Here is a 27,526-nt window from a genome sequence, read left to right as displayed (position 1 = left end):
ATTATTTGCTGACGAGGATTGAGCTACCAGAAGGATTTTTCTTGTTTCAGTTGTGTGCCATGCGTAAGTGAAAGATACTGACACTATCTGCAAAACAGCATCCTAGAAAAAGGCATTTTCTTGGGCTCAGGATGAAAAGCAGTAATAGAAGCTAACTAAAATATTTTGGCTTTGAGTCTCACCACTAGGTTTCTCACTAATTTTGCTTAATCCTTTTGCTTGCTCAACATGAGCGCATGACGCCCATTACATTACTGTTTTGAAGGCTGGGATGAAGGCACTTTATCCGAATGCGCGAAGCATTCGGAATAAAGTGGATGAGCTGGTGGCGCAGATCAGCACAAATGGATATGATCTGGTGGCCATTACAGAGACGTGGCTGCAAGGTGATAGGGACTGGGAGCTGAATGTCCAGGGGTATCAAGTGTTTAGGAAGGATAGGCGGGAGGAAAAAGGTGGGGGGGCGTAGCTCTGCTAATTAAGGATAGCATCAGGGTGGTAGCAAGGGATGATATAGGAACCAAAGAACAGAACGTGGAATTGTTGTGGGTGGAGATTAGGAACAGCAAAGGGAGGAAGACGCTGGTGGGTGTCGTCTATAGGCCTCCGAATAATGATCTGGAGGTGGGGCAGGCTGTTAACACGCAAATAAGTGCGGCGTGCAAGAATGGGACGGCCGTAATTATGGGGGATTTCAATCTGCATATTGATTGGTCGACCCATGTTGGACGCGGTGGGCTCGAGGAGTTCTTGGAATGCTGCTGGGATAGTTTCCTGGAACAGTGTGTGTTGGAGCCGACAAGGGAGCGAGCTATCTTGGATCTGGTGCTATGTAATGAGGCGGGTAGAATTAGGGACCTTGTGGTGAAGGATCCTCTTGGGGAGAGTGATCATTGTATGGTGGAGTTTCTAGTGCAGATGAAGGAGAAAGTGGGTTCCCGGACACGCGTCCTTTGTTTGAACAGAGGGGAGTACGGTAGGATGAGAGAAGAATTGGCGAATGTGGAGTGGGGGAGCGCGTTGGAAGGTAGGTCTGCTGAGGAGCAGTGGAGGATCTTTAAGGAGATCTTTCTTGGTGCTCAGCAGAAATTTATTCCGATGGTCAAAAAGGACCGTAGGAGGAGAGGTAATAAGCCGTGGATAACGAAGGAGGTGAAGGAAAGTGTTAAATTAAAAGCGGAGGCGTTTAGAGTAGCTAAGAGTAGTGGGCGAGAAGAGGATTGGGAGAGGTTTAAATGTCAACAAAGAAGTTGATAAAGAAGGGTAGGAGAAACTATGAAGCTGGGCTAGCGCTTAATATAAAAAAGGATAGCAAGAGTTTTTATAAATATATAAAAAGGAAGAGGCTGGCTAGGGTGAACGTTAGTCCTTTAGAGGATGAGAAGGGGGACTTAGTGGTAGGGGATGGGGAAATGGCTGAGGTCTTGAATAACTTTTTTGTTTCAGTCTTCACGGAGGAGGACGTGGATAATTTGCCAGATGTTAGAGATGGAAAGGTGGTAGGACTGGAGGGTCTCGATGACATTACTGTTACTAGAGAGGTGGTGCTCGACAGACTGGAGGGGCTGATTGTGGACAAGTCCCCAGGACCGGATGGAATGCATCCGAGGGTCCTGAAAGAAATGGCGGAGGTGATAGTGGATGCTTTGGTTATTTTCCAGACGTCGCTGGATTCCGGGGAAGTGTCGGATGATTAGAAAACGGCTAATGTTACGCCGTTGTTTAAGAAGGGTGCCAGGCAAAAGGCAGGGAATTATAGGCCGGTTAGTTTAATGTCTGTTGTAGGTAAAATGTTAGAATCCGTCATCAAGGAGGAAATAGCGAGGCGTCTTGAGGGGAATTGCTTGATAGAGCAGACGCAGCACGGTTTCGTTAAAGGGAAGTCGTGTCTGACAAACTTACTGGAGTTCTATGAGGATGCCTCTAGGGCGGTGGATAGAGGAGAGCCGGTGGATGTGGTCTTTCTGGATTTTCAGAAGGCATTTGACAAGGTACCTCACAAGAGGTTATTGCAAAAGGTCAGGGGACATGGAGTTGGGGGTAGGGTGTTAGTGTGGATAGAGGATTGGTTGTCAAATAGGAGGCAGAGAGTGGGGGTTAATGGGTGCTATTCGGATTGGCGGTTGGTGACTAGTGGAGTGCCCCAGGGGTCGGTGCTGGGGCCTCAGCTATTTACCATTTTATATAGATGATCTGGAGGAGGGAACCGAGTGTATGGTGTCGAAATTTGCTGATGACACCAAGATTGGTGGAACGTCAAATTGTGCGGAGGGTGTGGAGAGTCTGCAGAAGGATCTAGATAGGCTGGGCGAATGGGCCAAGAACTGGCAAATGGAATTTAATGTTGGCAAGTGCGAGGTGATCCACTTTGGTAGGAATAATGGTAGGAAGGATTATTACTTACATGGAGAAAAACTGCAGCAGGTGACGGTGCAGAGGGACCTCGGGGTCCTTGTGCATGAGTCGCAAAAACCCAGCTTGCAGGTGCAGCAGGTGATCAGGAAGGCGAATGGGATGCTGGCCTTCATAGTGAGGGGGATTGAATATAAAAGTAGGGAGGTCTTGCTGCGGCTGTATAGGGCATTGGTGAGGCCGCAGCTGGAGTAGTGTGTGCAGTTTTGGGCGCCGTACTTACGCAAGGATATTTTGGCCTTGGAGGGAGTGCAGAGGAGGTTTACTAGGCTGATGCCAGGGTTGAGCTATGAGGAGAGGCTGAATAAACTAGGCTTGTACTCGTTAGAGTTTAGAAGAATGAGGGGAGATCTCATTGAGACGTATAAGATGATGAATGGGATGGATAGGATAGAGGTGGAGAGACTCTTCCCGCTCAGAAAGGACAGTAGGACTAGGGGGCACAGCCTCAAGATAAAGGGGGGGGGGAGTGGTTTAGAACGGAGTTGAGGAAGAATTTCTTCACTCAAAGGGTGGTGAATCTCTGGAATTCTCTGCCCGTTGAAGTGGTGGAGGCTACCTCGCTAAATGTTTTTAAGAAGCGGGTTGATGGGTTTTTGATAAGCGAGGGCATTAAGAGTTATGGGGAGAGGGCGGGAATGTGGAACTGAGCCACGACAGATCAGCCATGATCTTATTGAATGGCGGGGCAGGCTCAAAGGGCTAGATGGCCTACTCCTGCTCCTGTTTCTTATGTTCAATCCCAGCTGATATTACTGGACATGTCTGATCCCAGGTTGGATCTTGGCTTGATAGATCCTAACTTTAATTTTTTATTTAAATTTGTGGAGGGTGGCTCCTGAACAGTCATGGGAACCTGCTGGTGTATTTTAAACAAAAGAATAAAACAATAAATAAAATTTACTGTAATACTGTACTCCTTCACCCCAATGATACGTATATAGATATATAAAGATTTATACAAATAATGAAAGTATCTGCACAACGTGCAGAATCCATAAAAGTCAATGGGCAAACTGTGGTCTGACACCCCACTCTCTGAAACCACGTGGCAGATGCCATCCAACTCCTCCAGATGCTTATCACACTGGGTTCGTACAAAATGCAGTTCCATTGAGTGTTTATAATTTCTGCCCTTGAAGAACACATCTTGGTATCTTCTCCCAAACAGCGCTTTCTCATATCAGCTTCAAAGATCTATCTCCAGGATTTCAACTCTCCTTCCAGTGTTCTTCTGCCTGGAGCATCATGTGCATTCAAGCTTTACCTTTCATGCAGAGATAGCTGAGGAGATTGGAGGCATTGTTGGTGATCTGTCAGGAATCACTGGAGTTAGGGAAAGTCCCAAAGGACTAGAAAAAGGCAAATGAAACACCCCTGTTTAAGAAGAAAGGGACCAACAGAATACCACTGCTTCACAAGCTGTAGTAAGGAATTAATCAATTTTTGGGTCTCCTTGGATCTCTAGCTCCTTGTAAGCCAGCTTTATCCCAGGTCTGTGCCTTGCAGCTCTTCCTTTTAACTTGGAGCTCTGCTTCTCACTTTTAAGCAGACTGTTTCCAGATTCTTCCTCCTTTCGCTTTGACAAGAAGATTTTCGTAAACTTCCTTCTGTCCCTCTTCCAGGTTTTGGGACCTTTCTGTTATTTAATTTGGAGATTGCTCTCCGCAGTCTCCCTTCATGTCCTGCTAGAGAGAGATTTAAACTGCTCCCTGGACTTAAAAGCATAATCACTAACTGAATCTCAAACTGCTCCCTGTTCCTCATGTGGCCTCTTTGTTGTGAGGCAACAACCCAGCGTTTTTTATTCTGTTTCTGCTTTAGCGTTGTAAAACCTCATTAAAATGTAGGCACATTTTAAAATTAAACTGAAACAGTTAACATTTTAAGCTTAAACTTAAAGCCATAACTTATTCCTAAAGCCCATAATAAAAAGATAATGTAATTAAAACTAACTTCATTTCTTAACAACTGTCATCCCTTCAAAACTCCATTTCACTTGATATTGCTGGGAACTATTGGCTGACTTGATAAAATATTGCATCTTGTGTTGAGTTGAGGTGTTAGCTTCAGTTTATGAAACTGGTATGCTTTCCAAGAGATTGGACATTAATAATGCCCATGTTATCAGTATAGACAATAGAGAGAAATCATCAAAAGAAGCCAGCATTATCAAATGTTTTGGTGACTTCTCTGTTTCCTTACCATGGGTGATGAGAAATAAATTTTTGGAGATGCTATGCTGCTTGAGTATGAGCAGCAAGGGGCTAATTTAAAAAGCGAACTTCAAAGGTGGTAATCTTGAATTATTATTATTTGAGCCGTGAACAAATTGTGATAGGATGAACAAAATTAGGAATTAAATGTGTAGCTCAGTGGTGTGGGAATAATAGGTTTCAATTTGTAGAGGATAGGCATCAGTACTAGGGAAAGTGGGAGCTGTACCAATGGAACAGTCTTCACCTGAAGTGTGCTGGGATCAGTGTTCTGGTGAATAAAACTAGGTCAGCAGAGAGTTGTAAACTAAATTATGGGATCAAGTGAGGAAAGATATGATAAATCATAGAGGACAAGGCAAGAGCGCAAGGTAGCAATAAGAGAAATAATTCTCCGAGCATGGCAGAAAGGGACAGAGTGTACACACTTAGAATGTGCCAGCAGATGAGGCTAGAGGTTGCAAAAATAACAAAAGACAGAGCTAAAGGCTCTGTATCTGCACGTAGCATTTGTAACAAAATGGTGGATTGACGTCGTAAATAGAAATAAAAATGATATTAGCCATTTCAGACATGACTGGGATGTGACATTTTAGAAATAAGGAAGCTAGGAAAATGTAGAAGGGTAATGCCAGTAATTTGGGATGATATTAGTACAACAGAGATGATCTTGGTGATGAAGGTAAAGATGTAGAATCAGTTTGGGTCGAGACAAGAAATAATTATGGTAGAAAGTCACTTATGGAAGTAGTTTATAGGCCCCCGAACAGTGACTACATTGTAGGATGCAATATTCAGGAAGAAATGATTGGGATTTGTGAGAAAGCTACGCCAGTTGTGTGAATTTAACCTACACATTGTACAAATCAGATTGAACTCCTCTTTCAAACTATCCCTGCCATGATGTCCTCGGGACAGTTTCTTAGAGCAGGCTATTCTAGATCTGCTTTAATTTGGTGAATGTAAATTTTCAAAGTCAAGCAATAGCCTCCTTTTCTGAGAGTTTGAGGTGATTACCAAGAGGAGCCACTCCTTAGTAATGTGCAGTATTGTTTGTTTGCTTCCACATGTGCATAAGCGTCTGGTACTGAGGCTCCAGTGGTTGAGTTCAGCTGCATAGAGGTCCTCGCCTGTCCTGAACCCACCGCTCTTGTTAGTCCAAAGCCTACATTCGACATTTCTGGGTTTGTCACAGAACTTTTTGGTGACTTCCTCTGTTTCCAATTTCTTGATCCAAAGGATATCTGCTGGAGGCCTTGTTCAGGAAGGGTGCTTCATGTGGAGCACTGAGATGGAAGGCAGCTGATGAATGCAACATGGATGGTTTTAGTCTTTTATCTCTGGCCATCCAAGTGGATATGTAGTTTTTTGCACTAGTATTGTGGTGGTGGAATATATAGAATATGATTCTTGAGATATTCAATATGAGATGCCATATGTTTGCATGATTCAGGTCTGGTAATATGCAATGAGACAGGATTAATCAGTGGCCTCAAAGATATCCTGAGGGTAGCAGTGACCATCACATGATTAAGTTTCACAGTCAATTTGAGAGGAGTGGGTCTAAGTCTATTGTTTTAAACTTAAATAAGGGCAATTGTGAGCATATGAAGACAAATGGGAAATTAGATTAAGGAATAAGTCAGTAGAGGTGCAGTGGCAGACGAGATGCATTACAGTGAGCAAGAAAGACTGTAGGAGAGGGGCCCATTATTTGTAGTTACCTAAATTTCAATTCTTATTGTCACATACTAGTATACAGTGAAAAATATTCTTGCATACCATATATAGAGAAGGAAAGGGGAGGGTGCAGAATGTAGTGATACAGTCATATATAGGCGTAGAGAAAGATCAACTTAATGTAGGTCCGTTCAAAAGTTTGGCAGCAGGAAAGAAGTTATTCTTCAGTCATTGGTACGTGACCTCAGGCTTTTGTTTCATTTTCCTGACGCAATAGGTGAAAAAGCGTGGGGTCCTTAATTATGCTGGCTGCTTTTTCAAGACAACAGGAAGTGTAGACAGAGTCAGTGGATGGGAGATTGGTTTGCATGATGGACTGGGCTTCATTCGCAACCCTTGTAGTTTCTTGCGGTTTGGACAGAGGAGGAGCCTGTCCTGTTGTGATACAACCAGAAAGGATGCTTTCTATTGTGCATCTGTAAAAGTTGGTGAGAGCTGCAACGGATGTGCCAAATTTTCTTAGCCTCCTGAGAAAGAAGAGGCATTGCTGGGCTTTCTGAACTATAGTGTCGACATGGGGGGGACCAGGACAGGATGATCTGGACACCTAAAAACCTGAAGTTTTCAACCATTTCCACTTCAGACAAGGGCATGTCCACAAGGCTTCCTGAAGTCGATGAATCAAATTGAAAGAAAGTGTACCATTCCATGAAGAGTAGTGGTTGGTTGCAAGATTGAAGAATATATTTTAGACTAAAATAATAATGAAGAAATTAAAAGAAAGACAGCTATAAATACGAAAACAAAAGTTCTACAGGTATTTAAAAAAGGAAAAGATTAAACAAAGTGAGAGTCGGTCCTCAAGGCAGTTTGGGGAATTAATAATGAAAAATAAGGAAATGCTAGATGAATTGAACAGACATTTTGCATCTGACTTTACTGTACAAAACAGACATAACATCCCAGAAGTTATTGTGAACCAAAAGTTGAAGAATGGGAGAAACATAAAACATCAACTGAGAAAATGATTAAAACTGAAAGCTGGCAAATCCCTAGGTGCTGATGGACTTCATCCCAGGGTCTTAAAAGAAGGAGCTGCTGACATGATAGATGCATTGATAAATTTTCAAATCTTGCTTTATTCTAGAAAGATCCCATCAGATTATAAAATAGCAAATGTAACTCCTTCACTAAAGAGGAAGACAGAAGCAGGAAACTACAGGCTAGTTAGCTTAATGTTAGTTATCAGGAAAATGCTGGAATCTATTAAAGAGGGTGTTATTAGCAGAGCAGCAAGATCTTGATGCAATCAGGTTCTGTGAAAGGGAAAGTGTGTTTCACTGATTTATTAGTTGAGGAAGTAACAATGATCCTGTGCATGGTGTTTGACAAGTCACATAAAAATATCACCATTGAAGGCATAAAATAAGAGCCCATGATGTAGGGGATAACATGTTAGTATGGATAGAGGGTGAGAGGGCATGAAGCAGAAAATAGGCATAAATGTTATTTTCTAATTGGTAAAATATAACATGTGGCCACAGATACCCAAGCTGAGGCCTTGATTATCTATGTCAATGATAAAGGACCAAATGTATAGTTAGAACGTAGAAAAACTACAGCACAAACAGGCTGTTTGGCCTACAAGTTGTGCCAAACATATCTCTACCTACTAGGCTTACCTATAACCCTCAATCCTACTAAGTCCCATGTACTCATCCAGAAGGCTCTTAAGACTCTATTGAATCCACCTTCACCACCACCACCGGCAGCTGATTCCACGCACCCACCACCCTCTGAGTGAAAAACTTACCCCTGACATCTCCTCTGTACCTACTCCCCACACCTTAAACCTGTCCTCTTGTGGCAGCCATTTCAGCCCTGGAGAAAAAGCCTCTGAGAATCCACCCGATCAATACCTCTCAACCTCTATCAGGTCATCTCTCATCCTTCGTCTTTCCAAGGAGAAAAGACTGAGCGCTCTCAATCTATCCTCATGAGGCATGCCACCCAGTCCAGGCAACATCCTTGTAAGTCTCCTCTGCACCCTTTCTATGGCTTCCACATCCTTCCTGTAATGAGGTGACCAGAACTGAGCACAGTACTCCAAATGGGGTCTGACCAGGGTCTTATACAGCTGCAGCATTATTTCCCAACTTAAACTCAATTCCTCGATTGATACACCGCCTTAACCACATCCTCTACCTGCAAATCCGATTTGAGAGTCCTATGAACCCAGACCCTAAGATTCTCTGATCTTCCACATTGCGAAGAGTCTTGATATTATATTCCTTCGTCCCATTTGACCTGCCAAAATGAACCACCACATACTTATCTGGATTGAAGTCCATCTGCCACTTCTCCGCCCAGTCTTGTATCCTGTCTGTCTCGCTGCAACTTGTGACATCCCTCCAAACTATCCACAACGCTTCTAACCTTGGTGTCATCGGCAAACTTACCAACCCATTCCTCCACTTCCTCATCCAGGTCATTTATAAAAATCACAAACAGCAAGGGTCCCAGAACAGATCCCTGGGGCACTCCACTGGTGATTGACCTCCATGCAGTAAAAGACCCATCTGCAATGACTTTCTGCCTTCTGTGGGCAAGCCAGTTCTGGATCCACAAAGCAATGTCCCCTTGGATCCCATGCCCCCTCACTTTCTCAATAAGCCTTGCATGGGGGACCTTATCGAACGTCTTGCTGAAGCCCATATAAACCACATCTACCGCTGTTCCTTCGGTGTGTTTAGTCATATTTTCAAAAGAAAAGTTGCTCATGACAAAGGTAGCAAAATTGGTTGTGCAGAAGAGCTAAGGAGTTTGCAAAGGGATAGAGGGGTTAAGGGGCAACGGTTTTGAGGGGTAAAAGTTTGGTAGATGGAGTCTAATATCGAAAAGTGATCTTGTGTACTTTTGGCAGGAAGAATAGAAAAACAGCATATCGGCATCAGAACTTGGTGGGATCGGGTGTCCTTTTTCAAGAGTTGCTATTAGTCAGCATGCAGGTACAGCAAGTGATTAGGAAAGGAGATTGAATATTGGTGTTTATTGCAAGGGGATTGGAATGTAAAAGTCATGAAGGTTTTGTTACAGTTCTACAGGGTGTTGGTGAGACCATATCTTGAACTGTGCACAGTTTTGGTGGTCTTGTTTAATTGATATAATTGAGTTAGAAGCAACAGTGTTCCCTCAACTAATTCCTAGGATGAACATGTTACGAGGAAAGGTTGGATGTGTATCGTTGGAGTTCAGGAGAATGAGAGATTGTTATATTGACAGGGTGGATGCGAAAAGGGTGTCTCCCCAGTGAGAAAAACTAAGACTAGAGTTTAAAAATAGGCTATGTTTCCTACCAATGTGGTGTCATTACAAATGACTAATTCCATTTGCTGGTGATGTCTGTATGCACTACCCCCTGATTTCACTACTTTCAGTGAAGGGATCTATTGTACTTGCAACCATTCAAATTTAAGTTATCTAATCTTGGTTCAAAAGTTCATACAATTTCCTTATGCAATTCTAATTTTCATCTGACTCCCTACAGCAATGCAGTAATAAGTTGCCCTCTTACATATAGCAAGAAGCTGATAAGTAAAAAGCAAAGACAGAATGTAGGGTTATTTTCCCTTGCACACTCCAAATACTTAATTTTCTTGTTAAACAGAAAATAAAGTTGATGACGTAGGGTTGTATAGTTGCCCAAACCTTGTGATCATTCCAGAAACTAATAAAGCTCTGGCAATATTAGATTGTTAAACACGCTGTGAGGTTTGTATGGCACTACTGTGCTCTCATTGTGCTACATATTCATTTGCGTTGAGATTTTTTTCTTGAAGGAAATATGAGGTGGTTTGAGAACTAGGCTGCTTTCTATTCATATGTGGCAAAGTAGAGCTTTGATCATCCTGGTACAGAATATGCAAATTTTTAAAAATATACAATAAATTAGTACTACCTCCTACTTCCTGCGCAATGGGCATAAATAAAAAGCCGTAGACTGGTGCAATGTCATAGGTTTTCTGCATGTGCATGAGCTGGAGGCCAGCTTTGCAGCCAACTTGTGTTAAGGGGTTTTCCATTCAAGGCGGAGAAGGGGAAATATTTTCTTAAGATCATGAATCTGGAACTCTTTCCTGGGGATTGGTGAATGCTGGATCATTAAATATTTTTGAGGTAGATTGCTCAGGAAAATGGACACCATAATAACGTCAGTTCTTTAATTTGCCTGCGCAAGATAGTCAAAATGCTCAGTATAGAAGCTCCATTCCTCCTCATTTCACTAAAAGGTCCAATACTACAACAACTCCCATGTTTTCAATTGAGCAGATTTTACATATGCATGCTTCACAACCCCTTTTCCAGGAGCTAACTTTAATTTTCTTACGCACAAGGTGCCTAATCGAACTTCAGTCTCTTACTTATCACAGCCAGCAAGTTGGGGTCTTAGTCTTTAGCAAAATGCATTTTGATTACGATGCACACTCAAATTTTCCCATTTTATGCTCAGATTTCTGAATATAGATAGAATATCAGAAAATTCATTCTATTTAGAGGATCCGTGTGCCTTATGTTGATGGAATGTATTAAACATATGGTACTTTTTTAAAATCAAGAGCAAAGACAGGAAATGCTAAAAATGCAGGATAGTTAGCATGTTTGAAGACAGCTGGCTCATATTTCAGGTATAGGTATTGCAACTGACAAGTTGTCAAAATAGCTTCAATTAACTACCAAAGTCAACACCTGAAAACTGGTAATTTAAATGCACCAATGAGGTCTATTGGAATAATTCTAAAGAAATGTGTGTTGTAATGCCACCTCTGAAATTTTCTGACTAGTTTCTTGTCGTGAGTCCTTACAACTGGAAGATTGTAGCTGCATTAGAAGTGGGAATTTGATAGGGAGTTGCAATAAGGATCATAGCCCAAGTGCAAAGTTTTGTAGCAAAATGCTATATTTTGAATTATTACATGTCACTTTTTCTATTTCAGGTCAACCATACAATCAGCTGGCCATTCTGGCTTCCTCTAAAGGCGATCACCTTACAACCATTTTCTACTATTGCAGAAGTATTGCTGTCAAATTTCCTTTCCCAGCTGCTTCTACTAATTTACAGAAAGCGCTTTCTAAAGCTCTGGAAAGGTGAGCAAAGAAATGCACCAAAAGCAACATAAACTACAATTTACTGAATGTCGATTAATTGCAAGACCTGTCTGAGCCCATTTAATTTCTATAACGTTTTATACTGGAAGTTGAAAATCAAAATGCAGAGCTCTCTAAAAGGCAGCTAGAATCCGTATGAACATGGCAAGCAACTGTGTATCTTTTAATGTTGTCGGAACCAGGAAGGTTTAAATATTCAAATATCACATCAGGGATAGAAAGCAAATAGGAAAAAAATTAAGAAAAAAAGCGTGATTTTTTTTAAAAAAAAGTCTTCCAATTAAAATTGGAAAGAATAAGACTAACCACCTAATAAAAGCAAATTTTCGTACCAGTGAAGTTGTTTGGCTACAATTTAGAGATTTATTATGCCATTAACAATGGCATTGGGTTCAAATGAGTAAGCCCTAGATTCCTGTGGTGAGTTTAGTCTATACCCAAGGTGCATATACAGGAACATGATGGCATTTGAATTGATAATGAAGTTCTTGGCAACCTCTCATTTTGTGTTGTAACTGAACATCTGCACTTAGTGGAAGTTGCTATCTGATTGGTGTCTCATTATTCTTGCAGTAAATTATGCAGACATAACAGAAATCCTAGTAAAACATAAGTAATCCACAATATACCTATTTTTCTCCAATGTTACAAAGGTTATTCAAACTATATATCCACATTCTAGGCTTTTCTGCATTTTGATGAAGGTATTGCAATTTTTTGTTTCAATTTGTTTGTCACAAAATAATTCCATTGTGCTTGTTTATTGACCACTAGTGCTTAGAATACTTTATTTGCTTTTAAATTTTGACAAAAACAATTCCTGTGATTATAAAAAATGTAAGCATTCTAGCACATAGGCCATTCATCCTTGTTGCTCCTTTTTTTGGAGATATTTTTACATAATTCTAATAGCTTTCTGCCATGCACTTTTATATTGAAGTGATTATCATTTTAATTATGAGTGAGTATTATTTGCCACAAACTTATGGTGAAGTCTTTTAAGATCTCTGCTTTTTTCCCTCTCTTTGGTATGGGAAACTAGAAATATTCTAATCTTAAATATTTCTAACTGTCTTACGCCTCTGTTTTTTCTGGTCTACAGTTTCCTTCCAATTTATCTGGTTAAATATACTATGGATGCATTTATATAAATCTCCAGATAAACATCTCCTGTTCCTCCAATCTATATCTTGATAGTTGCTTTCCATAACTATTCTAAAATATCTGATAATTTACTCTTCTAATCTTCATCAAAATTAAACTGAAGGCTTTTTGATGGTTAAAAATAATGAATGTACAGAACAACATCTGTATAACTATGAATTTTTACTTGGAAATGTAATATTTTAATTAGCTATTTGGCAAAAGCAATCTTTCAGTCATATTACATTAATGCTGTTTATGGTTTGTTATTTTTTAGCCGTGATGATATGAAGACCAAGTGGAATGTTTCTGATTTCATAAAAGCTTTTATTAAGTTCCACGGTCATGTATATTTGGCCAAAAGTTTAGAGAAATTGTGTAATTTGAGAGAAAAGCTGGAAGATCAGTTCAAGGTAAGGAAAGATCCATATTAGCAATGGGTACTAGTTTCATGTTCAATTCCCACTGCAATAGAAAATAGATTGTTCATGAATTTCATTGCTTTATTGTCACCACTTTTGAAAACAAATGTGGAAGTAAATTGAGAAATTTACTGAATTTGATAGATTATTTAAGGGGAATAAAAATTGAATTGAATTTGGGAGGAACTTTGTGGTTGAGAAACGCTAACAATTTAACTGCAGGTAAAGTAAACTTTGTTATCCAATACTTTGGATCAGTATTCATAAAGGAGAGGGACACATTTATTAATGTCTGAGGGGAATGTAAATCCTCTTCAAGTTGTCATTACCAGGGAGGAAGCGTTAGGTGTATTAAAAAACATTAAGGTAGACAAATCCCCAGGGCCAGATGGCATCCATCCCAGATTACTGAAGGAGACAAGAAGGGAAGTTGTTGAGCCTCTAACATAAACCTTTGTTTCCTCATTGGCTATCCTCCAATCCTCTGGGACCTCATCTGTGGCCAAAGTTGTCCCATTATTTAAGAAGGGTAGCAAGGGTAACCTGGGTAGTTATAAGCCAGTGAGCTTGAAGTCAGTGATAGTAAACTTGGAGAAAATTCTAAGGGATAGGATCTATTCACATTTAGAACTGAATGATCTTATTAGTGACAGCATAGTTTAGTACGAGGGAGGTAATATCTCTAATTTGATTGAGTTCTTTGAGGAAGTGACAAAAATCCTTGTTGAGGGAAGGGCTGTGGATGTTATTTACATGGACTTTAATAAAGCATTTGACAAGGTCCCTCACGGTAGGGTTGGTACAAAAGGTTAAATGACACAGGATCAAGCTAGATGGATTCAGAACTGGCTTGGCCATAGACAGAGGGTAGCGGTGGAAGAGTGTTTTTCTGAATGGAGGTCTGTAACTAGTGATTACGGCAGAGATCAGTGCTGGAACCTCTGCCGTGTGTGATATATAATGTAACTGGTCTGATTTTAGCAAGTTTGTGGATGATACTAAGATTGCTGGAGTTATGGATTGTGATGAAGATTGTCAGAATACAGCAAGATATAGGTGGGGTGGAAAATTGGGCAGAGAAATGGCAGATGGAATTTAATCCAGACAAATGAGGTGATGCATTTGGTAGATCCAATTCAGGTGGGAGCTTTAAAATCACAAGTCGGAGCCATCAATAGCATAGACACGGAGATTGGGGAATACTGGTCCACAGATCATTTAAAAATGGCAGCGCAGGTGGAAAAGGGGGTGAAGAAAGCATATGGCATGCTTGCCTTCAATGGCTGGGGCATTGAATATAAATGTTGCCAAATTATGTTACAGTTGTATAAAACGTTGGTTAGGCCACATTTGGAATATTGTGTCCAATTCTGGTCGCCATGCTACCAAAAGGACATGGTGGCTTTGGAGGGAGTACAGAAAAGGTTTAAGAGGATGTTGCCTGGTATGGAGGGTATTAGCTATGAAGAGAGATTAAATAAACTGGGACTGTTCAGCAGAGATGTACAGGGGAAGTTTTTTTTACAGAGGGTGGTGGGAATCTGGAATGCACTCCAAATGAGGTGGTTGAGGCAAATATGTTAGCAATGTTTAAGACTTATCTGGATTGGCATGTGAACAGGAAGGGTTTATAAAGGGATTCAGGCAGTTGATCTGGGTAGGACAATGTGATAAGCACAAGCTTGGTGGGCCAAAGGGCCTGTTCCTGTGCTGTACTGTTCTTTGTACTCTGTGAAATTGAATTCTCTACTAATCGGAATTTGGGATGTTCCTCCAATGGAAATCATCATTTTACCAACAGAAAGCAGTTAAGTCATCCAAAAATCATATTTGTATACTGGATTATTTAATACATCAATTTATGTTTTAATGTATTGTTGAAGATTAGAAGCAAAAAATGTCCCGTCCCCCCCGAGATACTTTTAAATTAAGAGATTCTACCTATGTCTTGTAAAAACAATCACTTTGAGATGTATACATTTTACTACACACCCAGGTTTTTGAGAGATAAATTCAACAATTTGCTTCGTCTCATGTAGTTGTATATGTACAGCATACTTTTAATAAAATTTGAAAAAGATATTTTAATGGTAATTAATTTTTGAAACATTAAATTGCTACGTTTCTCTGGTTTTCTATTGCTTAATTCACATTACTAGCTAATTCAATTTATACAAGGTGCATTCTTGTATATGCTAAGATATTGGTTCCCAATTATTGATAGATTTTTTTCCATCTTGTAACTTTCAGTTCCTTCACTCTGCGAGATTCAACTCCAGAAAATAAAACATAACGCTGATTTAAATTTGATTGTTTTCAGAAACTTCTTCCTCAGAAGGCATTTAGTTCTCAACAACTTGTGCACCTCACAGTCATTAACCTGTTTGAATTGCACCATCTCCGAGATTTCAGTACTGAATCCGATGACCATAATTATAGTCAAGAAGAACTGCTATGTTGGACACAGCTCCTTGGTCTTTTCAGTAAGTATTGCTTTCTTTAAAAATTGCTGTTTTAGTAAAATAGTCATGTTTGGAACATGTTACACGTGGTGAGATGATCAGAAGTATGAAATGTTTTTACAACCTGGTTAGTTCCATCAGAGTCTGAAATAGAATTTAAAACATTTTCTAAATCATATTAAGTGCCAATTGGGGCACTATAAAGTAATTACATTTTTGGAAAATGAATCTTTTGGCAGTGAAAGCAGTTGGTTTATGATGAAAGCAGTTACTCAAAAATCAATTAACTTAAATCTGTAATTTTGAAGACATCTTATGATCAGGCAAGTTGGTGTCTCTTTATCATAGATTGGCGATCAAAATTATTGCCAAATCTCATTAACTGCAGCCAAAAGCCTGCTGAGTGCAAATGCATTTCAGTTAGCATTTAATGCTTGCTGGCTTTGTCGTAATTCTACACTACTTTAAGTGACGTTGCTAGGTGATTTTTTTTCAGGCCGTATTTCTGCACCCTTTACCCCATCAACTTTCAACACTGCAACATAATTTTCAAATTAGCAATTTGATTCAAACAGTTAATTTTATTTTAAGAAAGGTAAGTAGTTGGGCAATACCTACCAAACCATTGAAACCAGAACTTCAGTGTTTGGTGTAATTTGTTATGCTATTAGATCCTACTTAAACTTAAATCTGTGTTTTCCTCCATGTGAGAAGTAGACACACAACTTCAATGCAATCTGTTGTCAGAATGCTAAATCAAAGTTAACTTTGACTGTCTTACTACAGTGCCATTTATCAACTAAGTATGATTTAAAGACTAGTTATACACGTGTCCATCTATTCTTGATATTTTTATTGTAGTTGGATTGCACTGGAGAGGGAAAACCATTCAGGCACCCATTATTGGTGATTTTTGTGGGTGCAAAACTATAGGAAAACCTCTTTCTAGCTTTGTGTTTTAATTGGTACTTGCGTCAAGGCAATATGCTTAAATCAGAAATGTGGACATGAAATAACTTTTTATATTTGGGCAAACTTTGTATGTGGAAGTTGGTGTTGCTAAACCAGTTATAAATTCCCAAGAAATTTTATTATGATTTCACATTTCAACAAATAGTCCACTGAATGTTTTTCTCTCCCTTTTTGCAGGTCACAATAATTGCAGGGATTCAAATTATCTTGCAAGTTTTGGCTTGGAGTTTGGGGGTGTGGGGAGAAATAATTGATAAATGAAAACTATTAAAGAAGAAACTACATGCAACTTGCAATTTTCCAACTGCAGATATTACCTATAAATGGAGATTTCAGTAGCATCTGTTGATCTGAAAGCTCTAGAAATGACCTTAAAAGCCAACTTGCTCATTTAAAGGGCTAATGATTTTCCCTGTAGGGCTACCCATGCACTTGAAAATCAATATAGTTATGAAGTGCAATGACTATATAATGTATGTAAATACATAAACAGCAATGAGGTAAATGAATAGATAATCTTTTTAGGTATTCTGGTTGAAGCATATTAGCCCATTCATCAGGACAGCCCACTTGTACTTATTTATGTAGTGTCGTAGGATATTTTGCATCCATGTGAGAAGACAGGTGGGACTTCAGTTTAACATCTGACCTGAAAGAAAGCTCAATTTGTAACTGAACTCCCTCAACATTGAAGTGTAAATCTAGGTTTTATGTTCATATTTTGCAATGAGGCTTTAACTCCATGATCTTTGGACTGAGCCCTAATGATGAGGCTGCCTACAAGATAATAAAGTTAACTAAAATGATTTTGACCTGCAAATCAAAATCATAAAATCAGCCTGGAGTCTGTTCATACCTAGTGTATTCAAATTTCTTCTTGTCAATATTTAAGACTGCACGTGAAGCCAGATTTCCTGGAAAGCTGACTTGCTTGAAATCTGCAATTAATTTTCTCAGCACATATAGTTATAAATAGTTTGGGAAATAGAGAAAATATGTGCCATTTGTTGTTCTGTTGCTCTTGAGATTTATGATTTGGGGAATGTCTGGATTTAGTCCCACTTGGAGCATTTTATTTCATCACCTTATGAAGAGTAGTTTGTTTAATAGTTGGTTAATTTAAATTATTCAGTTGAAATCAGAATAAAATGGAAGATAAATGTATTTTCTAATTTTTTGAAATTCAATTTTCTAGTGTCTTTTCTTGGAGTTATGTGCAAGTGTGCGTTACAGGACGAAAACCTTAAAGAAACCCTGGGTGAATGCCCACTACCCGCTGTTAAAGTTTCGTTGGATTGGCTGAAGCTCAGACCCAATGTCTTTCAGGAAAGTGCATTAGAAGAAAGACAGTAGTACGTATTCAATTTTAAGAACTAGTCAAGTTTATTACGTTCAATAGTAAACCTTTTAAGTGATCTGAAGACAGGAAAACACCCTCTTATTCTCACCACCAGCCCCTGCTCACTTCCTTTGTTTGGCATTGAGCATGCTTTAAGTGCAGACTCATTGTGGTCATGGAGAAATAGTTTAGTGCATATTTTTGCTTTTGCATTTACAGGTTAGTTTATGAATCTATTGGAAGTTTTATCATGCAAAAAAAAATTGGTAGTTAACAGTAGTGGTTAAAACTGTTAACTAGAAGCAATATGTTCCTGCACTGACTATTGTTACTTACTTTGACTAAATAGCAATTGCAAATAATGCAAAGGTAACTGATACTTTGAGTAGTATCCTCTGTCCGCTGGCTGTAAAGATCCAATGAGAAGAGTTTTGATAGTTACAACCCTGTTCCCAATAGCAACACTTCAAAACTGTTCATATTTTGCTATAAATTACTGATAGTCAAGCTCTTGTACATGTTGGTGTTAAAGTGAGCTCTGAATATTTGTAAGCATGTCTGTGAGAAATAAAATTCCACAGGTGCAGTATGGAACTGGCTTTTTGAACAGGTGCAGTTTTTGGGAATTTGTTTCTATTCCTGGCATGTGTAGCGTTGGCAGGACTGAATTTAATGCCAGCCATAATTGATCTGACAATTTGGCTTACAAATAACAGTATAGCACAGGAACAGGCCCTTTGGCCCACCAAGCCTGTGCCAATCACGTTGTTCTATCAAGACCAACCGCCTGTATCCCTCTAATCCCCCGTTCATGTATCTATCCAGATAAGGCTTAAATGTCGTTAACGTGTCTGCCTCAACCAGCTCACTTGGCGTGCATTCTGGGTCCCCACAAACCTCTCCGATTAGAATCCTACAGTGCAGAAGGAAGCCTTTTGGCCCATCGACTCCGCACCAACCACAATTCCACCTAGTCCCTGTCTCCATAACCCTATCTATTTGCCATAGCTGAGTAAGGGGCAATTTAGCATGGCCGATCCACCTCACACACGCATCTTTGGACTGTGGGAGGAGACTGGAGCGCCCAGAAGAAACCCACGCAAACACGGAGAATGTGCAAACTCCACACAATGATCCAAGTTGGGAATCAAACCCTGGTGCTGTGAGGCAGCAGTGCTAACCACAATGCCACCATGCCAATCTTCAAACAGATGTAGCAACTCAAGACTGGGCATCCATGACGCTTTGAGGGCCATCAACAGCAGCAGAACTGTACTCCAGCATAATCTGCAATTTTGTGGCCTGACATATTCCCCACACAATCGTTACCATCAAGTCTCAACACTAGGTTAAAGTCCAACAGGTTTATTAGGTAGCACAAGCTTTTGGAGTCTTGCTCCTTCAGGTGAGTGAAAGAGTTGCTCACAAACGAGGCATACGCAGACACAGACTCAATTTACAAGATGGTTGGAATGCGAGTCTTTACAGGTACAGACAATGAGTGGAGAGAGGCTTAAGCACAGGTTAAAGAGTTGTGAATTGTCTCTAGCTAGGACAGTTAGTGAGATTTTGCAAGCCTAGGCAAGTCACGGGGGTTACAGATAGTGTGACATGAACCCAAAATCCCGGTTGAGACCATCCTTGTGAGTGGAACTTGGTTATTAGTTTTCGCTCAGCGATTCTGCGTTGTCGTGTCATGAAGGCCCCCTTGGAGAACACTTACCCGAAGATCAAAGGCTGAATACTGTGACTGCCGAAATGTTCCCCAACAGGAAGGGAACACCCCTGCCTGGTGATTGTCAAGCACTGTTTCATCTGTTGTCATAGCGTTTGCATGGTCTTGCCGATGTATCATGCCTCGGGGCATCCTTTCCTGCACCATATCAGGTAGACAACATTGGCTGAGTCGCAGGAGTATGTATTGTGTACCTGGTGGATGGTGTTCTCATGTGAGATGATGGTACCCGTATCAATGATCCAGCATGTCTTGCAGAGGTTGCTTTGGCAGGATTGGGTGGTGTCGTGGTCACTGTTCTCCTGAAAGCTGGCCTGTTTGAGGTTGTGCGGTTGTTTGAAGGCAAGAAGTGGGGTTGTGGGGATGGCCTTGGCGAGGTGCTTGTCGTCTTCGATGGCGTGTTGAGGGCTCCGGAGAAGATGTATTTTCTCCGCTCTGGAGGAGTACTGGACGACAAAGGGTACTCTGTCCGCCATATCCCATGTTTGTCTTCTGAGGAGATTGATGCGGTTTTTTGCTGTGGCACGTTGGAACTGTTGATCGATGAATCGTGCGCCATATCCTGCTCTTATGAGGGCACCTTTCAGCATCTGTAGGTGAATGTTGCGATCCTCATCTGAGCAGATCTTGTGTATATGGAGGGCTTGTCCGCAGGGGATGGCTTCTTTAATGTGTTTACGGCGGAAGCTGGAGAAGTGGAGCATTGTGAGGTTATCCATGGGCTTGCAGTACAGTGAAGCGTTGAGGTGACTGTCCTTGATAGAGAAGAATGTGTCCAAGAATGCAACCAACTCTGGAGAGTAGTCCATGGTGAGTCTGTTGGGGGAATGGAACTTGTTGATGTCATATAGTTGTTTCACTGTTTGCCATGATCTAAAGGAAGAAAATGTCATTGTATCTAGTATATAGCGTCGGTTGAAGGCCGTGTGTGAAGAAGAGGTCTTGTTCGAACCTGTGCATGAAGATGTTGGCATATTGAGGTGTGAATTTGGTCCCCTTGGAGAGTGCAGCAGGGCATGTCAGGAGCAGCACCAGCCATACCTAAAAATGCAGCGTCAACCTGGTGAAGCTACCAAACAGAATGACTAGCATGCCAAACAGCAAGTGATAGAGCTAAGAATCCCACAACCAATGGATCAGATCTAAGCTCTGCAGTCCTGCCACATCCATTCATGAATGGTGGTGGACATTTAAACAGCTCACTGAGGGAGGAGGCTCCACAAATATTCCCATCCTCAATGATGAAGGAGCCCAACACATCAGTGGAAAAGAGAAAGTTGAAGCATTTGCAGCAATCTTCAGCCAGAAGTGCTGAGTGGATGATCCATCTTGGCCGCCTTCAGTGGTCCCCAGTATCTCAGCTGCCCGTCTCCAGCCAATTCGATTCCGTCCACATGATATCAAGAAATGGTTGGATACAGCAAAGGCAATGGACTCTGATAACATTCCGGCAATAGTACTGAAGACTTGTGCTCCAGAACTTGACGCTCCCTTAGCCAAGCTCTTCCAGTACAGTTACAACATTGGCGTTGACTGAACAATATGGAAAATTGCCCAGGTATGTTCTGTATGTGAAAAGCAGGACAAGTCCAATTCAGCCAATTACCGCCCAATCAGTCTACTCTCAATCATCAGTAAAGTGATAGAAGGGGTTATAAGCAGTGCCAGCAAGCGGTACCTGCTCAGCAGTAACTAACTTAGTGATGCCCAATTTGGGTTTTGCAATGGTCACTCAGCTCCTGACCTCATTACACTCAAACATGAACAAAGAACTAAATTCCAGAGATGAGGTGAGAATGACAGCCCTTGACATCGAGGCTACATTTCACCGAGTGTGGCAACAAGAACCCTTAATGAAACTGAAATCAATGGGTATCAGGGGGCCTGGACAGATCTCCCCTGGTTGGAGTCATACCTAGTACATAGATGGTTGTGGAGGGTCAGTCATCTCAACTCCAGGACATCTCGGCAGGAGTCCCTCTGGCTAGTATCCTCGGCCCAACCATCTGCAGCTGCTTCATCAATGACCTTCCCTCCATCATAAGGTTAGAAGTGGGGATGTTCACTCAATGTTCAGCACCATTCGTGACTCCTCAGGTGCTGAAACAGTCCATGTTCAAATGCAATAAGATCTGGAAATATCCAAGCTTGGGCTGACAAGTGGCAAGTAACATTTGTGTCACACAAATGCCAAGCAATGACCTATCACCAGTTAGAGACACTCTAACCACTGCCCTTTTGATATTCAGTGGTGTGACCATCAGTGAATCCCCCACTGTCAACATTCTTGGGATTACCATTGACCAGAAACTCAGCTGGACTCACCACATAAACACAGTCGCTACAAGAGCAGGTCAGAGGCTAGGAATACTGCAGCGAGTAACTCACCTCCTGACTCTCCAAAGCCTGTGCTCCATCTACAAGGTGCAAGTCAGGAATGTGAAAGAATACTCCCCATTTGCCTGGATGGGTGCAGCTCCAACAACACTCAAGAAGCTTGACACCATCCAAGAAAAAGCAGCTTGCTTGATTAGCACCACATCTACAAACATCCATTGCCTTCACCATGATACTCAGTGGCAAAAGTCAGAGTCATGAAGGTTTACAGTATAGAAACAGGCCCCTCTGCCCAAATTGTCCATGTCGCCCCGTTTTTAACCCTGTAGGTCCGAATTGCCCATGTTTGGTCTGTATCCCTCTGTACCCATCTTTATTTATGTAACTAACTGTCTAAACACTTTTAAAAAGACAAAATTGTACCTGCCTCTACTTTCTCTGGCAGCTTGTTCCAGACACTCTCTGCCCTCTGTGAAAAAATTGCCTCTCTGGACCCTTTTTTTGTCTTTCCCCTCCTCTCACCTTAAACATATGCCCTTTAGTTTTAGACTCCCCTACTTTTGGGAGAATATATTAACTATCTAGCTGATCTATGCTACTCATTATTTTATAGGCTGTTTTATAGGTGATTTTATAAGATCACCCCTAAGCCTCCTGTGCTCCAGGGGGAGAAGTCCCAGTCTATCCAGCCTCTCCCTGTAACTCGAAGAACAAAAAACAATACAGCACAGGAACAGACCTTTTGGCCCTCCAAGCCTGCACTAGAGCCCGAGTAGACCATTCGTTTGTATCCCTCTATTCCCAGTCTGTTCATGTGGCTATCTAGGTAAGTCTTAAACGATCCCAGCGTGTCTGCCTCAACCACCTTGCTTGGCAGTGCATTCCAGGCCCCCACCACCCTGTGTAAAATACGTTCCCCTGTGTTGAACCTTGCCCCCCTCACCTTGGACTTGTGCCTCCTTGTATTCGTCACCTCCGACCTGGGGAAAAAGCTTCCCGCTGTTCACCCTATCTATGCCCTTCATAATTTTATACACTTCTTTTAAGTCGCCCTTCATCCTCCTTTCCAGGGAGAACAACCCCAGTTTCCCCAATCTCTCCTCGTAGCTAAGACCCTCCATACCAGGCAACATCCTGTAAACCTTTCCTGTAAACTCAAACCATCAAGTCCTGGTAGAGTGTACTATCTACAAGATGCACTGCAGCAACTCACCAAAGATTCTTAGACAGCACCTTCTAAACTCATGACCACTTCAATCTAGAAGGAGAAAGGCAGCAGATACATGGGAACTGCAAGTTTCCCCTCCAAGCCACTCACCATTTTGACTTGGAAATATATCACCATTCCTTCTCAGTTGCTGGGTCAAAGCCCTGGAATTCCCACCCAGCATGTGGACTGCAGCAATTCAAGAAGGCGGCTCACCATCACCTTCTCAAAGACAACTAGGGATGGGCAATAAATGCTGATGTGGATGTGCCGGCGTTGGACTGGGGTAAACGCAGTAAAAAGTCTGACAACACCAGGTTTAAGTCCAACCGATTTATTTGATAGTACGCTCACTAACTTAGTGAGCGTACTATCAAATAAATTGGTTGGACTTAAACCTGGTGTTGTCAGACTTTTTACAATAAATGCTGGCCAGCCAGTAACACCCATGTCCTACGAATGAATTAAAAACAAACTACAGAATTCAATTGTACAGATAGATCTGCATATCCTTGGATGTGAATCACAAAGTGAACATGCACAGCAAGCTGTTAGGAAGGCAAATGGCATGTTAGCCTTTATGGCAAAAAGTTGGTTTACAAGGGAAAGGAAGTCATGACTTTTCTGAAATTGCAGCTGAAGTACTTTGCACAGTTTTGGCCTCCTTACCCAAGTAAGAATATACTTCGGAAGAAAAAGTTTACTAGATTGGTTCTTGGGATGCACATCCTATGAGAAGTTGAGTAGATTAGATTAAAAGGATGGCATGGTGATTAGCTGCTACCTCACAGTACCAGGGACCGGGTTCAATTCCAGCCTTGACTGACTGGCATTTGTATATTCTCCCCATGTCTGCATGGGTTTTCTCCAGGTGCCCCAGTTTCCTCCCAAAGATGTGTAGCTTGGGTGGATTGGTCATGCTGAGTTGCCTCTTAGTGTCCCAAGATTTGGAGGGTAGGGGGATTAGCAGGGTAAATGTGTGGGAATATGGGAATATAGTGGGCCTGGTTAAGATGTTGGAGAGTTGATGCAGCCTCAGTGGGCTGAATGGCCTCTTTCTGAACTGGAGGAATTCTACCACTCTGAAAGCAGAGCATTATTGAAATGCCATAGTGTTGTCTACTACTGAGTCTTTATATACCACTTTAAACTGGGAGGCCAAACATCTATCCAACATTGGTATTGTGCCACTTAACACGATAACCAGCTTTTCTCTTCCTTCATTCCACTTTCCCCCAGCCTTTCTCAGCATACACTTGCCAGTCTGGACTACAGGATGTGCAACACTCAGAATTTCAATATTTTACCATAAGAATTTCTTTTTTCCTTCAGCATTTGGCCCTGGATGGTATCATTGCTGAACAGCTTTCATCCACAGGAAGATGATCTTTCTGGCTTTAATGGTAAGATTTGCTGATCTTGAAACTATAAACAATTAATCCTAAACATTAAGGGGGAAAAAATGGATACATTGTGTAGAGCATAAAGAACTTTCATTGAAAGATGAGGTAATTTCTTTCAGCATTTTTTCCACATATGTGGAAACGCATGGCTGTACTGCGTTTTAGTGACTTGGTTCAGTCAGACACTTATCCATGAGAAACTACTGCGATAATTTTGTGTTTAATCTTTTAGATATGAATGATCTAACTTTTTTCAAATACTGTTTTACTCCACGTTGTATTTTTTTCTTTAAAACTTTTGTTGCCTAGACCCAAAGCTTTTGAGAGAACTGGTTGCCAAATATGCTCTTGATCTGATTGATTGGAAGTGCCCAAAAACTGTTCAGTGGCAGCTTTCCCCCTCAAACTTTGCAACTCTGATGCATTGAGCCATTTTCCTTCCAGATTGTAACTACTTTGAAAAAGAGATAGGAGAAGTGACACCCTCTGTCTTTTTCCCCCTCAATTTAGGGAGTAACTGAAGAAAATCAATTCTGACAAAAATACTTATGGAGGGAAGATGCATGCTTCTAACATGTTTAATAATACTAAACCATCTCGCTCTATCCCTGTTAGTGTTTAAATAAAACCTGTTTCCTTGATTGTCAGGTACAAAGTTAAAGGGTAGTTTGATCAACATGAGTGTTTTAGATGTTGTAAGCATGTGGATGCTCTAGAACTAAGAAAACCATACGGAAGTGTCTTTCTAGAACAAAGAACAACCCAGCACGGGAAACAGGCCCTTCGGCCCAACAAGCCCGCGCCGCCGCATCACCCTACACCTATTCTACCCTGCGTGTCTACGAATAGAACCCCTGACTTCGCCAGATTCAGGGGAGAATAGTGTCAATTTGGTAAAACCAATCAGCCTAAGAGCACATCTTTGGGGTGTGGGAGAAAACCGGAGCGCCCGGAGGAAACCCACGCATCCACAGGGAGAATGCACAAACTCCCACAGACACAGGCCCAAATCCATGTATCTGCACAGCTAGCAGTGCTAGTCACTGAGCTGTTGCGGCGCCCTTCTACCGGTCCAGGATCAAGCGCGCACACACCGACACGAAGTACTAGGCCACTCCTGGAACCTCCAAGAGTAGCCCACGCACGACCCACCATGTGCATGCCCCTCGTTTGACAACGAGGTGGACCTCCACCTGCGGAATAAAAGACAAAAACGTTAATCACAAGCCTGCCTTTCCGCTCTCTCCCGAGGTTCTAACCCTTATTTAATACCCCTACCATAACCCTCCATCCTCGTTTCACTCATGTGCCTATCTAACTGAACCTTAAACGAGTCCAATGTTCCCGCCTCCACCACCCTACTCGGTAGCGCGTTCCATACCCCCACAACTCTCTACGTAAAGAACCTTCCTCTCATATCCAATTTATATCTCTCCCCCCTCATCCTTAAATCATGTCTCAAACTGTTAGAGGTTCCTATTGTACAGTTGGTTTTGGCAACATTGTCATTAGTTGCATCTGCGTCCTGTCATCCAACAGGAAATTAAGTAGGAGTTTGGCATGATTATCCATTCTCTACTGTTAGATAAACATATTTGCATAATTACTGGGTGCAATTCTTAAACATGTTTGAAATTCTTAACAGTTTCTAGTTGATTTGTATAATTGGAATGAGAGATTTCTACAACTGTCCAAAACCAAAATTAAATGAAGAATTTCAGTAAATGTTTTGCCTAATACTATTATTTCCCTTTGTCTCTCCACCCTTTTATAGCAACTCCTCTTCCTGAAGAATTTGAACTGCAGGGGTTCCTAGCACTCAGACCTTCATTAAGGTAAAAACATTGTTGTTTTTTTTTTAATGTGTGTAATATAACATGCACATGATTGTCATGGTCTCTTTTTAAAGAGAGCCTACTTCATTGTGATTTGTTTCGTAAGAATGTGCAGGAAAAGGATGAGAGAACCTTTGGGCCCATCAAGACTTTTTTTGTCTCTCGTGTGCGAACTCAATTAGCCTAAAATAAAACTACAATTTGAATGTCTTATCTTCCACAATTTGAATCTGCTGCCATCTCAGTGAATTAAAGAACAAAGAAAATTACAGCATAGGAACAGGCCCTTCTCCCTCCGCCAAGCCTTCACCGACCCATGCTGTCTGACTTAACTAAAATCCCCTACCCTTCCGGGGACCATATCCCTCATTATGTGTAATATTTGAGTACAGAACATCCTCAAGGCCGGTTTTATATTTGAATTGTAAAGTTTTACAGTACAGAAGGACCATTCCGTTTGTTGCACCTGCATGGCTTTTTAAAATAGTTTTCAGAATTTCATTTCCCTGCCTTTTCTCCATATCTTTTCACTTCCCTTTTTTAAAAAGCTGTTATGAAATTTGTTCCCATTGAAGCAGAAGATACTTTAAAAGTTTAGCAATTCTGGCCCCATCTGCTGAGAGAGAAAAAGGGTTAACATTTCAAGCCTGTGAATTTCTCTCTCATCAGATGCTGTCAGATTTGCAAAGTAGTTCCAGCGTTTTCTGTTATTTCAGATTTTCAACATTTGCCATATTTTTGTTTTTTGTATGGATTCTTTTGCCATTGCTTTTACTGCCAGAAATTTCTAGTAACCCTTTGCACTTGGAGATTAGAATAACTTTGTTTTAAGACTAGTGGAGTTTTTTTCTGTGCATTTTAGAAGTCTACCCATCTTACCTACTTTATGAAGTTTAATGTACTACTTTCTCAACATTTTCTTCTTCAGTAGAAGTCTGACAAAGCTGTAAACCTTGTAATTTGCGAGTACAGTTTGAATCATGCTGATTTTTAACACTGAGTTCAGTGTATTTTGTTGGTGGAACTTTAATCGCCTTTAAAACATAAATGAGGAGAAATTTCTTTATCCAGAGAGTGGTGAATCTATGGAATTCTTTGCTGCAGAAGGCTGTGGAGGCCAGGTCATTGAGTGTCTTTAAGGTAGAAATCAATAGATTCTTGATAAGGAGGTCAGGAGTAATAGGGACGAGAGAAATA

The 27,526-nt window shown here is 41.1% G+C and overlaps 1 protein-coding gene across 3 annotated transcripts in view; it reads left to right on the top strand.

Moving 5' to 3' along the window:
• Nucleotides 1-27,526, top strand: part of smg7 (SMG7 nonsense mediated mRNA decay factor) — a 137,989-nt gene that overhangs the window by 66,189 nt on the left and 44,274 nt on the right. For all 3 annotated transcript variants that reach the window (XM_080195709.1, XM_080195708.1, XM_080195710.1), the window contains exons 7-12: nucleotides 11,303-11,453; nucleotides 12,895-13,030; nucleotides 15,360-15,522; nucleotides 17,669-17,825; nucleotides 24,424-24,494; nucleotides 26,269-26,329. In XM_080195709.1, coding sequence (XP_080051835.1) covers nucleotides 11,303-11,453; nucleotides 12,895-13,030; nucleotides 15,360-15,522; nucleotides 17,669-17,825; nucleotides 24,424-24,494; nucleotides 26,269-26,329 — 739 coding nt within the window. The remainder of the gene's footprint in view (nucleotides 1-11,302; nucleotides 11,454-12,894; nucleotides 13,031-15,359; nucleotides 15,523-17,668; nucleotides 17,826-24,423; nucleotides 24,495-26,268; nucleotides 26,330-27,526) is intronic.

Source organism: Carcharhinus amblyrhynchos, chromosome 9 (assembly GCF_965287045.1).
Source record: "Carcharhinus amblyrhynchos chromosome 9, sCarAmb.v2.hapA, whole genome shotgun sequence".
Lineage (NCBI taxonomy): Eukaryota > Metazoa > Chordata > Chondrichthyes > Carcharhiniformes > Carcharhinidae > Carcharhinus > Carcharhinus amblyrhynchos.
Note: the sequence above shows the minus strand (reverse complement) of the source record. Positions and strands in the feature narration are given on the sequence as shown.